Consider the following 13,405-nt stretch of genomic DNA (forward strand, 5'->3'; position numbering starts at 1 on the left):
TTTTGTAAGGAAGCAGACCTTTCCTGTCTCCCTGCAAAAGGATGCAACTTGGAGGAGCATCTATCGGGAAAGTAGAGTAAATGAAGACAACCCGTGCTGAGGTGGGAGGTAGCCGGGAGCATTGTTAGCTGTGTGAACCTGTTGTGGAATGTATCAACACCCAGGATTCAAAGGGGTATGAGTGAGCAGGGCGGCAGGGGGGCGTTTTGCCTGTGAAAGAGGGGGATTGTTCAGACAACTGTTTTTGGTATCTTCCTTCCGTCCCTCATTTTTCTTCCTATCATTTCTAATCTATATAACACATCCAAATGTTTAATGAGTTTGGCCAGGGGGTGGCTGTTATGCCCTTCTTTGGTTTTGTGAAACGAGAAGGATGTCTTCCTCTGTCAGCTGTTCTGCACTGGGAAGCCAAACTGGTTGGGGTGCAGCAGTCTAGCGCGAGCGAGTGTGTGGCATAACTGCTTTGATTCTGAATGGCATCCGCCCCGTTTACGCTGATCAGGCACAACCGCAGCAGGCTGGGGAAGGGGTGGCTGTGTAAGATGTGTGGGAGGGGTTTTGCTCCTCTGAGGGCCTCTCTTGCATTTTAAGAAGGCTGCTTGTAGTCTCTGATCTGACTCGTTCTGTAGCCTTGGGCAGGTAGCTTTAATATTTGTATATTTACTCACCTCCTGTGTAGACATGACAAAGTTTCATGCTTGTGGCCTGTGATTTGCAAACAAAGTTGATGGAAATGCATCTAAGAGACGGTGGATAGCATTGGATTAGCACCTTCTTAAAATATGTTCTAAACTCAGCTATTTTTTTTACATAAATACAACAGAATCCAGTCTTTCTAAAGCATGATATTGATTCTGATGAATTAATGAAGAGATGCAATTTCTGAAGCAAAGCTATTGGTGTCCTTCACCTGTAAAATAAGATGTCAGAGTCCCCCAGGGATTATGACAGCTTTCTCCAACTTGGTGCCCTCCAGATGTGTTGGACTATAACTCCCATCGTGGTCATGCTGGCTAGGAATGATGGGAATTGTAGTCCAACACATCCGGAGGCCACCAGGTTGTAGAAGGTTGGCCTATGGTCTTGGGTGACCTCATAGTTAACATTGGGGCCTTCCCGTTGTCAAATAGCTCAGGTTGTCATGGTCACCATGAAAACCATAGGCCTGTCGCAAATTATCTCTGGGCCCGCACATCTGACTGAGTATATCTTTAGACTTATTTGCATGAAATTGATGGTGATCTGAAGGTGGAGGAACATTCATTTGAATAGTCTCATGATCAGATTTTTTAGTGAGATTTAATCTGCTAATGACCCAGACACTCAGAAAGGGTGGAAGACCTATTAAAATGCTGCCCCCAGGAATTTGATAGATCCAAGTATTTTTCTAATGGCTTTTAGCTTGTGGGGTTCCTCAGACATCTGTTCTTTCCCCTCTGGTTTTTACCGTCTTCATCAGGGTGGGCAAATTTTGGCAGTCTAGGGGCCAATCACCCCACCCCTGCCAAAATCTACTGCAAGTTCCTGCCACTGAGGATGAGGGAGTAATATATGTGTGTGTGTGTGTGTGTGTGTGTGTGTGCATATATTTCTCTCTCTCTCTCTCTCTCTCTCTATATATATATACACACACACACACACACACATACATATATATATATATATTATATTTTCTGTAATTTGGTAGCGGCTTGCCACGGAACTTTTTTTCTTCACAGCTTTGTTGTGGGGATAAAATGGCGAGGATGTAAGCCGCCTTGGGTTCCTTGCAAGAAGGAAAAAAGGCAGTATATAAAATGTAAGAAATAAATAAATAGTTAGAGTTCAGATTCATGGATTTATTTTCGACTTCCATATGTTATATCTTCTTCCCATGCCATGTATTAAACCTCTGTGTGGTCGTCTCTCTTTCCAGCCAGATCTTCTCAATTTCAAGAAGGGATGGATGTCCATACTGGACGAACCAGGAGAGGTAAGTCTGAGACAGTGATGTGGGTTTTCCAAAAGTTATTGAATTGTTACTGAAAATTTTGAAACATTTCCTGTGCAAATTAAGCTACTTTGCATAGGGTTATTTGCATCAGAACATTTTCAGTTTGCATCGGAAAACCACTACAGAGTGATCTAATTTAGTATGTTTACTGAATACAAGTAAAATAATCAGAATGGTTTGTTATCACCACTACGTTTAGACAACACAATAACCCACATTTCAGCCACAACCCATGGTTCAACAACAACACAAACTCAATACATACTCAACCCTTGTGTTGTCTGAATCCAGCCATTTTATTTGCAGTTGGCATCCATCCATTGTTACTAATGAACTTATGAAATAGTTTTTTCCCCACAGAATAATAGAATCTTGGAAAATTTTCTGCCCCCCCCCAACACTGATAAGACAAATAGTTTTATTTTTCTTCTCTCCACCCTCAACATTTGGGGGGGGAGCAATCCTTTTTTTGAAGGAGTAGGAATTAGAGCTACTTTTAATTTCCCTTTATCATTGAACATGCTGCTTTTCAGAAGCTTTTGTTTGTCTGATGCTTGTAAAAATCTCACTGGTTTTTTTTTTTTTAAGCACAGAAAAGTAATCTCTCTACATTAGGGGCAGGTAGCCTTTTATCCTCCAAATGTGTTGGAGGGCAATTCCCATCAGCCCCAGCCAGCATGGCCAGTGGTCAGAAATGATAGGAGTTGTAATCCAAAACATCTGGAGGGCCCCAGGTTTTCTAACCTGGCTCAAGAGCCAACTCCAGAATTCCTTTTGGAATGGAATGAAACGGATGCACAGCTGACAATTTGGGAGGGGCTTGTTCATAAGAATAGAAGCTTGACTCCCACTTTACCCAGCATGCTTTGTGTGTTCCATGACCCCTGTTGCATGCTACCTGTCAAGTGCTGCCTATATCCTACGCTGTTGAGCCGCTTTCAGCCTGCGAGTTGAATCCAATTTTGGAGAAGCTCTCAAGGAGCTTTGAGGCAAAGGGATGAGTGCGGGACCAAAAAATACCAACACATTTTAGCTTAAAGCTCTTGCCAGTAATGATGCCTTAGGAGAGGTATTTCAATCTTTTAGAATGGGGCAGGGTGGTGGTGGACTGCACAAAAGCCAGGAACACACACACCCACACCCAAGTGTTTGGCAGTTTGGGGAAAAGGTGGGGACATCTGGGGGACCCCGGAGAACTGGATTTACCCAGGCAGGTCAGATTAGGCCTGTGCACCTTAGGTTTAACACCCTGCTAGATCCCATTGAAGAGATGGTGGGAGGGAGGTGTCTTTTGAGGCGAAATGGAACAGTTGGAACTGGGGTTGACTTTTCCTTTCCAAGCATGTCCGAAAGGTCAACGAGTGCTACGTGCTTCTGTGGCCTCTTTAACGTAGGCCCTTCCCTCTTGTCTTGCCCTTCCCTCTCCCCTCCCCTAATGGTTCCATCTGCAGTGGACGAAGCACTGGTTTGTGCTGACAGACTCCAGCCTGAGATATTACAGGGACTCCAACGCTGAGGAGGTAAGGAAGCATCTTGACCTGCATGGTCTCTCCTGCATGGGGTTAGTTGGGCCACTGCTGAGAGAATACGTTTAGTTTATGTTCCCCCTTTTTTCATTTGCAAGGAAACCAAGGCGGCTCACGTGGTCGTCCTCTCCATTTTGTCCTCACAATAACCCTGTGAGGAAGGTTCGGCTGAAAGTCATTGGCTGGTCCAAAGTCACCCAGTGAGCTTCATGGCTGAGTGGGGACTAGAACTCACATCTCCCGGGTCCCAGTCCAAACACCACTACACATTAATTCTCATGTATTGTTTATTTCATTGACTTATTTATTACATTTCTACACTGCCCAAAGGCAAAGCGTGCCGAATAGTTCACAAAATAAAAACCATAAAATGTGTTTAAAGAACAAAACAGAAAAAAACCTTTTAACGACAATAACAAAACCAGACAAAATAAAACTGAAGTAAAACCAAAAGTGGCGTAAAAATCTAAAAAAGCACAAACAGTTTTAAGAACTGATGGATTAAAAAGCTTGGAGATTATTTTTAAAAGTTCTTCACCTGGCACTGAAAAAGAGCTCAGTGTAGGTGCCAAGCAAGCCGCTCAGGGGAGGGCATTCCACAAGGGGATGCCATTTGAGCACATAGGAAAAGCATGGTATAATAAAAACATAAGAAGAGCCATACCAGATCAGACCAAGGCTCCATTTAGTCCAGGATTCTGTTCACACAGTGGCCAACCAGCTGTCCACGGAAAACCCGCAAGCCACACCTTTTTATTTATTTATTTCATTTCTATGCTGTCCAATAGCTGAAGCTCCCTGGGTGGTTCACAAAAATTAATGAATGCATCAGCACCCTCCCGGTGATGTTCCCCAGCAACAGGTGTACCTAGGCATACTGCCTCTGATATTAGAAGTGGCATAGAGCCATCAGGACTACTAGCCATTGATGCTCTTATTCTCTATGAATTTGTCTCCACCCCCTTAAAGCTATCTAATTGTTGGCTATCACTATGTTTTGTGGAAGTGAATTCCATAGTTTAACTACACACTGCATGAAGAAGTGCTTCCTTTTATCTGTCCTGAATATCTCATAGAATCATAGAATAGCAGAGTTGGAAGGGGTCTACAAGGCCATCGAGTCCAACCCCCTGCTCAATGCAGGAATCCACCCTAAAGCATCCCCGACAGATGCTTGTCCAGCTGCCTCTTGAAGGCCTCTAGTGTGGGAGAGCCCACAACCTCCCTAGGTAACTGATTCCATTGTCGCACTGCTCTAACAGTCAGGAAGTTTTTCCTGATGTCCAGCTGGAATCTGGCTTCCTTTAACTAGAGCCCGTTATTCCGTGTCCTGCACTCTGGGAGGATCGAGAAGAGATCCTGGCCCTCCTCTGTGTGACAACCTTTTAAGTATTTGAAGAGTGCTATCCTGTCTCTCCTCAATCTTCTCTTCTCCAGGCTAAACATGCCCAGTTCTTTCAGTCTCTCTTCATAGGGCTTTGTTTCCAGACCCCTGATCATCCTGGTTGCCCTCCTCTGAACACGCTTCATGGGATGACCCCAGATTCTAGTATTATGAGAAAAGGGGGGGAAAGTCTCCCTTTCCATATTCTCAACACAACAAGCATAATTACTGTATATTGTTATTTTGGAAGAAACTGAGCAAAAGTGGTGTGCTTGGGGCACAGGTGAAAGGGGACAGCAGAGGCTGTATTATCTGAGGAGGAGTAAGTAGAGCATGCAATCTATTGGGCTTGGAACGAATTATAGGCTGTAAGAGGTTGGTTGATGTGGGTGTTTAAGGAAGAAGTCAAAGAATTGGGAGTAGTATTAAGCCTGACAGCTACCTTAAACTGATGATCTGGAGGTTGTTTCAGGCAGATGATCTGGATGGGGAGATTGACCTACGCTCTTGCACCGATGTGACAGAATATGCCGTGCAGCGCAACTATGGCTTCCAGATACATGTGAGTGCTTAGAATCCATAGATGGTTTGGATGGAACAAAAAGACCATCTTGTCTGCAGTGCTCAGCACAAAAGCATTTGAGATGATTAGATGCGGCTGCAATAAAAAAGCCTAGCCCTCACCATCATGAAGAGTCAAGCTCAAAGATGATAACACAGTTTGCAGATGGAAATTGTTCTATGAATCATAATTATAAAATTATAGCACTGAGGGCCTTCTTGCATTCTTTTTTGGAAACAGTTCCTTTAGATTAGGGGTAGACAACCTGGTACGTGCCAGATGTTTTTCACTACAACACCCATCAGTTCCAACCATCATGAATTATGGGTATTGCAGTCCAAAACTTCTGGAGGGCACCAGGTTGCCTATCCCCGACACGGAATAGATGCCCATTTTCTCTAAGCATACTTGTAGATGATGCAGGCAAGGCAACAAAAGGTGTCAGTAAAATGGACGTTCTTATTTATTTTTTAAGAGGGTGGGGGCATAGAGAAAGTAACCTGACAGCCATGCTACTGTAACCCTTTTTTATTTTTAGTAATAAAAACATGGCTCAAGCTGACTTCTATAAATTTTCTGTTCAGGATGCTCCAAGGTTATTTTTGGCATTGTTCCCAGGAGATTTAACATGAATAAACCGCCTATCAAAGCCTGACGTAGATGCTCTGGCTTTGGGTCCAAATGGCTACTATCTTCTTGGACAAAGGTTTAAACTCATTGGGATTGAACTTCAGGTGAACATAAACTAAGGAGTTTTTATGGAAGTTTTCAGTGTGGCTTGATCCACGTTAAAATCTCACGGCATTCAAAAGGCTCCCCAATTCAGTCAGAGCTGCGTCTTATGCAAACGTTGGCCACATGTTGCTTGAAGGGGTCAGTGGCGCGTGTTGGCTTGCATCCGCCCCAGTACCTTCTGATCTCCTCCCTTTACTGGAGCTAAGGGTCATGTCTGCCTGATGTATTTGGCCAAGCCATGTTTGGTGTTTCCCTTTCAGACGAAAGACGGCGTCTTCACGTTATCGGCAATGACGTCGGGGATCCGACGGAACTGGATCGAGGCTCTGAGGAAAAGTATACGCCCTGCCTGTGTGCCGGATGTCACAAAGTATGTGCCCTGGGACTTTTTGTTTCCCTTCTGACAGCACAGCAATTTTGATCAGATTTCTTGATCGAATGATGTTTTTCACGCTTTGTTTGTGTTTTTTCTGAACCACCCAGAGAGCTTCATCTATTGGACAGTATAGAAATGTAATGAATAAATAACCCCCCACGCTGCACATTCAAAAACAAACAAACAAACAAACACATTTCCTTTCTCTGGGTAGAATCCAACATAAGTTCTACTTAGAGTAGACCCACTGAAATGCAAGGCGCTTAAATGAGTCAGGGTTGAGCCAGGAATGAACATGGGACTTCCCGCGTGCAGCGCATGCGCTATACCACTGCTCTATGGCCCCTCCCCATTAAGAGCATAACATGCCGGATCAGGTTAGTCAGAGCATTCTGTTCAAAGAGTGGCCAACCAGCTCTTGACCAGGAACCCCGATACAAGAGACCGTTCTAATCTAATCCCTTGTTGGGAGGCTGGAACTTCAATTCTCCCCAACCAGATCAAAATATGTCAAGCAAAACCAAAGTTCAGTGGGCCCAAGGTGCTTTTACAAAGCAAATGGCTTCAGATGACTTGTACAAGTTAAATCATGCACATACGCCTGTGCACATCCCCAAAAGCAGAGTGCTGAACGTGGACGACAGGGGTGGGCATCTTGGGGCAGACGCCAAAGTCCCCGTTCTGTTGATCAGTTTGCTTCCGCTGTAACCTTTTGTATTCTGTGGTTTTTGTTTTATTTTGCACTGCTGTGTTCTCTCTCGATGTGGAGCAGTTTTTAAATGTGATATTAATAAATAAATAAGTGGATTGAGGATCTACCAAGGGCATATTGTTTGAGGGTTCTGTCACCTCTCCCCAAATCCAGAGTTGGCACTGGTGCACAAAAAACCATTTGCCAGATATGCTGGTTATTTACGGTAATTAACTTGTTTGATTGATTGATTGATTGATTGATTGATTGAACCATTTGCCAGGTCATCCTAAGGGGAAAATGTTTAACTGGGCACTGTCTCGGCAGTACCTCACATTCTGCTTTGGTTCCGACAGTTCCTGGTGCCAGCACAAAGTGGGGTGGGTGGGGAGCAAACTACGTGATCCAGGACATTCTCCCCAATTGGCTGCCTTCCTCATCCCAAACTATCTGTCTTGATGCCGGGCATAATTTGTGGGTTTGGCTGCAGTCCCAGCTACCTGGTCCTTGCAGCCTCTTGCAAGCTTGTTCCTCTTGTGTCGTCGCCACGTGGTGAATCCGGGCGGACTGTCCTTATTTATTTATTTATTTATTTATTTATTTATTACATTTTTATACCGCCCAATAGCCGAAGCTCTCTGGGCGGTTCACAAAAATTAAAACCACAGTAAAACACCCAACAGTTTAAAACACAATTACGAAATACAGTATAAAAAGCGCAACCAGGATAAAACCACACAGCAAAGTTGATATAAGATTAAAATACAGAGTTAAAACAATAAAATTTAAATTTAAGTTAAAATTAAGTGTTAAAATACTGAGTGAATAAAAAGGTCTTCAGCTGGCGACGAAAGCAGTACAGTGTAGGCGCCAAGCGGACCTCTCTGGGGAGCTCATTCCACAACCGGGGTGCCACAGCGGAGAAAGCCCTCCTCCTAGTAGCCACCTGCCTCACTTCCTTTGGCAGGGGCTCACGGAGAAGGCCCCCTGTAGATGATCTGTCCTTGGGCGTTTCCTGGGACGGGTGGGACCACACAACGGGTTTGGAGAACCTGCGTGGGCAGCTTTCACAACACTTGCCTGTGCTGTTCCTACTTCTAAGTTCTGGGTGGCTTCTCTCCTGATTCTAGGCTATCTGACTGCAATAAGGAGAACTCCTTCCGCAGCTACGGATCCCAGAAGAGCTCCTTCAGGTCTGAGGAGCAGCGGCCGAGCCCGGGACCTGAGGTTATAACCAGGGCTGGCAGCGGTAGCAGCAGGAAAGCTGATGGGCAGCGCCACGCTTTTGACTACGTCGAGCTGTCGCCCTTGCAACAGGGGGCTTTAAATCAGGGGTCTCCGCAGCGGACGAGAGGGAGCGCAAGAGCCGCGGACTCGGCAGCCAAGCGTGAGGAGCTGGAGCGCGACCTGGCCTCCCGCTCGGAGGAGCGGCGGAAGTGGTTTGAGTCTCCAGCCAGCGGGGTCCTGCAGACGGATGGCCTTGCGGGGGACCCCTGCCACAAGGCAGGAGGCCACGAATCTCCAGTGCCCTCCCTCTCCGAGGCTCAGAGGAGTCGGCTGAGCGAAGAGATTGAGAAGAAATGGCAGGAGCTGGAGCGTCTGCCCCTGAAGGACTCTAAGCGGGTACCTCTGATGGCACTGCTGAACCAGGGCAAAGGTGGCTACGAGGAAGCAAGCGAGGCACTGGAGAAAGAGGTAGAATTCGCCATAGAGAAGGAACTGCGGTACCATGGTCAAGAAGAGAGCACGTCTTAAAGCAAGCCTCTAGCATTCTGTGTGTGTGTGTGTGTGTGTGTGTGTGTGTGTGTGTGTGTGTGTGTTTGAATTCTGGCTGTTCTTAATAGATTACTTTGCTGGTGTGGGTAGGGATGTTATAGTCTTTTATCAGTGTGTACATGTGAGAAGTTGCACAGAACTCTTAGCATGTAAAAATCTGGCCCAGGGCATTACTCTCTCCATTGTGGATAAAGACATCCCAGGGAGGAGAAAACCCACTTGTTTCTTGTTCATATAGAGTTCACAGAAACAAACAGTGCAAGAATTGGTGGCATTTGACTTTAGATAGGCACCCATATTCCTCTTCCCCTCCCTTGATTCAACACTTTTCACAAGGCCATCATGTAGAAATTACTGAAAAGATTTCTGTCTTTCATTAAACACAACCAAGAGTCGTGTGGCACCTTAAAGACTAACAAATTTATTCCCGCATAAGCTTTTGTGGACACTGCTCACTTCATCAGACGCATGAAGTGTTAAACTCAAATTGGCAGATTTATATACGCTTGCTGTGATGGGGGAAATAAACTGTGTTGTCAGAGGAAAGTGAAATGCAGAAAGTACAGGCAGGGTTGATTGCCTTAACAAAATGACATTCACAAAATGTTGTGGGGTGATAACGCAGACATAATTGCAGTGTTGAACAATGGTACAGTGATGTCTGTGTTATCACTCAGAGCACATTGAGACTGGATAGTGTGAGTGAAGTGTGGGTTTTGTATGTCACCTCCTCCTATATCCACTGCAACATAAGCAGTGAGGCTATAGTGCTTTATATAATTATTATTCATAATAATAGCAGCAGCAATAATGAATTCCTGAATCAGTAAAAGATAGCATGACTTGTCAAGCCCATCAAGTTCATCTAGAAAAACCGTCATGAGCAAGAAAAGAGAGATGATGATGATGATGATATATATAATGACAATAGTAGGAATTAGATTTAATTATTACTAGCGCTTTACAGATTATGTTTTAATTGGCCTATGCCGTGAACAGTATGTGAGTGCTAAGGACTTTTAAAGTAGACCTATTAATCGGAAGTAACTCTATGACCAGGTTCACATGATTGGGGGTGGGTGGGGGAATAAACCACCATGGCTCATTTTCCCACCCCATGAGTGTGCTGGTCATGTGCCGCCTAATTACCAAATTGCCCTTGCTGGGTGTGCCTTGTCGTGTTGCCTGAGTGTGGCTTGTCACAGGGGTAGTCCGGACAACACGACAAGCCGTGCCTGGCCAGGGTAATTTGATCATTAGGAGGCACCTGCAACTGGCACACGCGGGGCAGCAAAAACAGCCACAGGAGCTTATTTTCCTTCCCCAAGGTCAACATAATTGTCCCCTAATGTTTGCGTCGGGCGGAGGGCTGCTTGTGCATGCGTCTTATTCTGTCTATCCAGGATGCAGCAGATTGATTGAAAATCAATGCCTTTTTTCCTTCAGTGTGGCCAAATCGTTTTTCTTTTCTTTTTTTGGGGCACAGGTCCAGGTCCTGAGGTCACAGCTGGAGTCCATGCGTGCCCACAGCGAGGCAAAACCTCACCGAGATGGACATGCGCCCCGAGGCTACATCTCTCAGGTAATGGCACGGCCCAGCGTGATCTTCTCCTTCATCTGCCTTTCTCTCTGGTGCTCTTTTTGCCCCCTCTTCCCCACCCACCTCGCCCGTCTCCCCACTCCCCAGCCATACAGTACGGGTAGAGAAAGGCAAACCAGGGGTCACACCCATTTGCTTGCACTTTGTAGATCATTGTTTCCATAGCAACTGCAATCAGACCCAACTGTAATCAATGTTAATTATATGTAGCTACTGCATGCAAGGAACTCCCCTCCTAGCACATGGCCAAAGCCGTTAGCTTTGGGAGAAATCCTTGTCCTTGGGCCTTGGTTTTATAAGGGTGGGGTTTTTTTTAGGCTTATCTTTATTGGCTTATGCACCCAGGGAAAAAAACAAACGTAAGTGGGGAACAAAGAAGGGCAAATTTGGCACAGTAAGGAATGCTACCAGGGATTCTTGGACAGACCACCTCTTCTTGGTCTGATGTGGCCATTTTAGAAGCTTTCTTGTAATGCAGGATCCTTTTAGGTTGATATAATGTCCTGTGTAACAGCTCTGGATGGAATCGCAATGTCTACATTTGGAGCTAATAGTGTCTGATTGGAGCCAAGCTACTGTTCCTTTGACACGTGCCTCATCTGCCTGATTTTTCTGTCAAACCGAAAAAGGCCCTGCTGATATTTCCACCGCCACCCCACACACAAACTGAGCAGCATCAGAGATGCCCAGGGGTTGCCTGGTGACTTCCTTGGGCGTGGAGAATTGGAATTGGCAGCAAACGCTAATCCAGCCTTCCCCAACACTGGGTCTCTCCATCTGTCAGAGATGCTGGGAGTTGTCCAAAACATCTGGAGTGTTCAACCATGTTTGCCTCCCCTGAAGGAATGACATGCACAGATAAGTGGGTTTTCTTCTATCTGGTAGTGATATAGTGGCTGCCCAGGCTGCCAAGAGAGCAACTTTCTTAGGCACCATTTAGGGTTTTTATCCCAGTGTAATTCAGTCTAAACGGGTGGTCCGCAAACTGGGCACATTTGGGAAACTACTGTGGGCACCACCACAAAATGGTTCCCACAGTGGATGTGGCTAGTCATGTAATAGCTGCAGTAGGGGCCTGGCCAGTCAGAAGAGGTGGGGGAAACAGTGAGGAAACAGGTTGGGTGGAGAGAAATCGCAACACCTACCAGGGATGCTATTATGTTGCCACTCCAACCCCATCAAGCAGCGGGGTGGGGAAGATGGCCTCCATGTTTCCCTTCCAACACAAAAATTCTGTGGTTCCTTTTGCACTGAAATACATGTCATGGCATAGTCAGATGCATCTCTCAGGCACCATAAGCAGGAAGCTGGCCTGGCTAGATATGGATATGGCGTCTCCACCCATCCACTTGGAAGCCACATAAGCCTCGTTCAGAAGATACCTTAAACCATGGCTTTAACCATGGTGGACAAGCCAGAAAGTCGGGCTGTGTTCAGAAGACACCTTAAACCACGGCTTTAACCATGGTGAATAAAGCAAAAAGCCTTATTCACCATGGTTAAAGCCATGGTTTAAGGTGTCTTCTGAACGCGTCTCAGCTTTCTGGCTTAACCACCGTGGTTAAAGCCATGGTTTAAGGTGTCTTCTGAACGCGTCTCAGCTTTCTGGCTTAACCACCGTGGTTAAAGCCATGGTTTAAGGTGTCTTCTGAACACGGCTCAGCTTTCTGGCTTAACCACCGTGGTTAAAGCCATGGTTTAAGGTGTCTTCTGAACACGGCTCAGCTTTCTGGCTTAACCACCGTGGTTAAAGCCATGGTTTAAGGTGTCTTCTGAACACGGCTCAGCTTTGTGGCTTAACCACCGTGGTTAAAGCCATGGTTTAAGGTGTCTTCTGAACACGGCTCAGCTTTGTGGCTTAACCACCGTGGTTAAAGCCATGGTTTAAGGTGTCTTCTGAACACGGCTCAGCTTTGTGGCTTAACCACCGTGGTTAAAGCCATGGTTTAAGGTGTCTTCTGAACACGGCTCAGCTTTGTGGCTTAACCACCGTGGTTAAAGCCATGGTTTAAGGTGTCTTCTGAACAGCCCCCATAACGTTCTAATATGCTTGAGTGGTCAATTTTTCACTGTTGCTCTGTTGGGCAAGCTCTGTTGTTTCTTTTGTAAAAAATAGTTGTCTGGCTAATGACTGGAAGGGTTAGAATCCATGAGCTGCAAAACTGCATTAATAATAATAATAATAATTTATTTCTTACCCACTTCTCCGTTTGGATCAAGGCAGGGAACAACAATAAGTATAAAATACATAAAACTGATTAAAAACATAGTATATGTTATTAAAACATCCTAAAATTCCACTGGATAGGCCTGCTGGAATAGATCAGTCTTTATAGCTTTCTTAATGAATGCTAAAAGACTGTTAAGTTGATGAGTCTCCTCCGGCAGGCCATTCCACAGTCTGGGAGCAGCATATAAGAGAAGGTCCTCTGAGTAATACTTGGTCAGCCTCAGCAGCCCCTTAATATGCTAAAAAGGACTGTGAGTTGGGTCCCTTCTTACCCTTTCCTGGTGTTGCTGCTTCTGTTTTGTCTCTCGTTGTCAAAGATTGGGTCCAAATCAACAGCAGGGCAATGTGTCACCCCCACCCTCTGCTTTACCTGCTTGACTATTTGCAGCTCTTCCCCCCCCCCCCCTGCAGCCCAGATTCTCAGCTGGACTGCAGAGGGGTGGGAGGGGGGAGGCAGCAGTCGTGTCGGGGGTTTGGAGAGGCCTTCCATAACCCTGCCTGCCAGATCGCTGGGCGAGGGAGGCGAAGGCCT

General features: G+C 45.7%; 1 protein-coding gene across 2 annotated transcripts in view; it reads left to right on the forward strand.

Moving 5' to 3' along the window:
• The window catches only part of TRIOBP (TRIO and F-actin binding protein), a 68,333-nt gene that overhangs the window by 44,880 nt on the left and 10,048 nt on the right, over window positions 1–13,405 (forward strand). For both annotated transcript variants that reach the window (XM_063133508.1, XM_063133507.1), the window contains 6 exons: window positions 1,916–1,972; window positions 3,445–3,513; window positions 5,376–5,465; window positions 6,461–6,570; window positions 8,398–8,962; window positions 10,530–10,625. In XM_063133508.1, the coding sequence (XP_062989578.1) occupies window positions 1,916–1,972; window positions 3,445–3,513; window positions 5,376–5,465; window positions 6,461–6,570; window positions 8,398–8,962; window positions 10,530–10,625 (987 nt within the window). The remainder of the gene's footprint in view (window positions 1–1,915; window positions 1,973–3,444; window positions 3,514–5,375; window positions 5,466–6,460; window positions 6,571–8,397; window positions 8,963–10,529; window positions 10,626–13,405) is intronic.

Source organism: Elgaria multicarinata, chromosome 9, assembly GCF_023053635.1.
Source record: "Elgaria multicarinata webbii isolate HBS135686 ecotype San Diego chromosome 9, rElgMul1.1.pri, whole genome shotgun sequence".
In the NCBI taxonomy this organism is placed as follows: domain Eukaryota; kingdom Metazoa; phylum Chordata; class Lepidosauria; order Squamata; family Anguidae; genus Elgaria; species Elgaria multicarinata.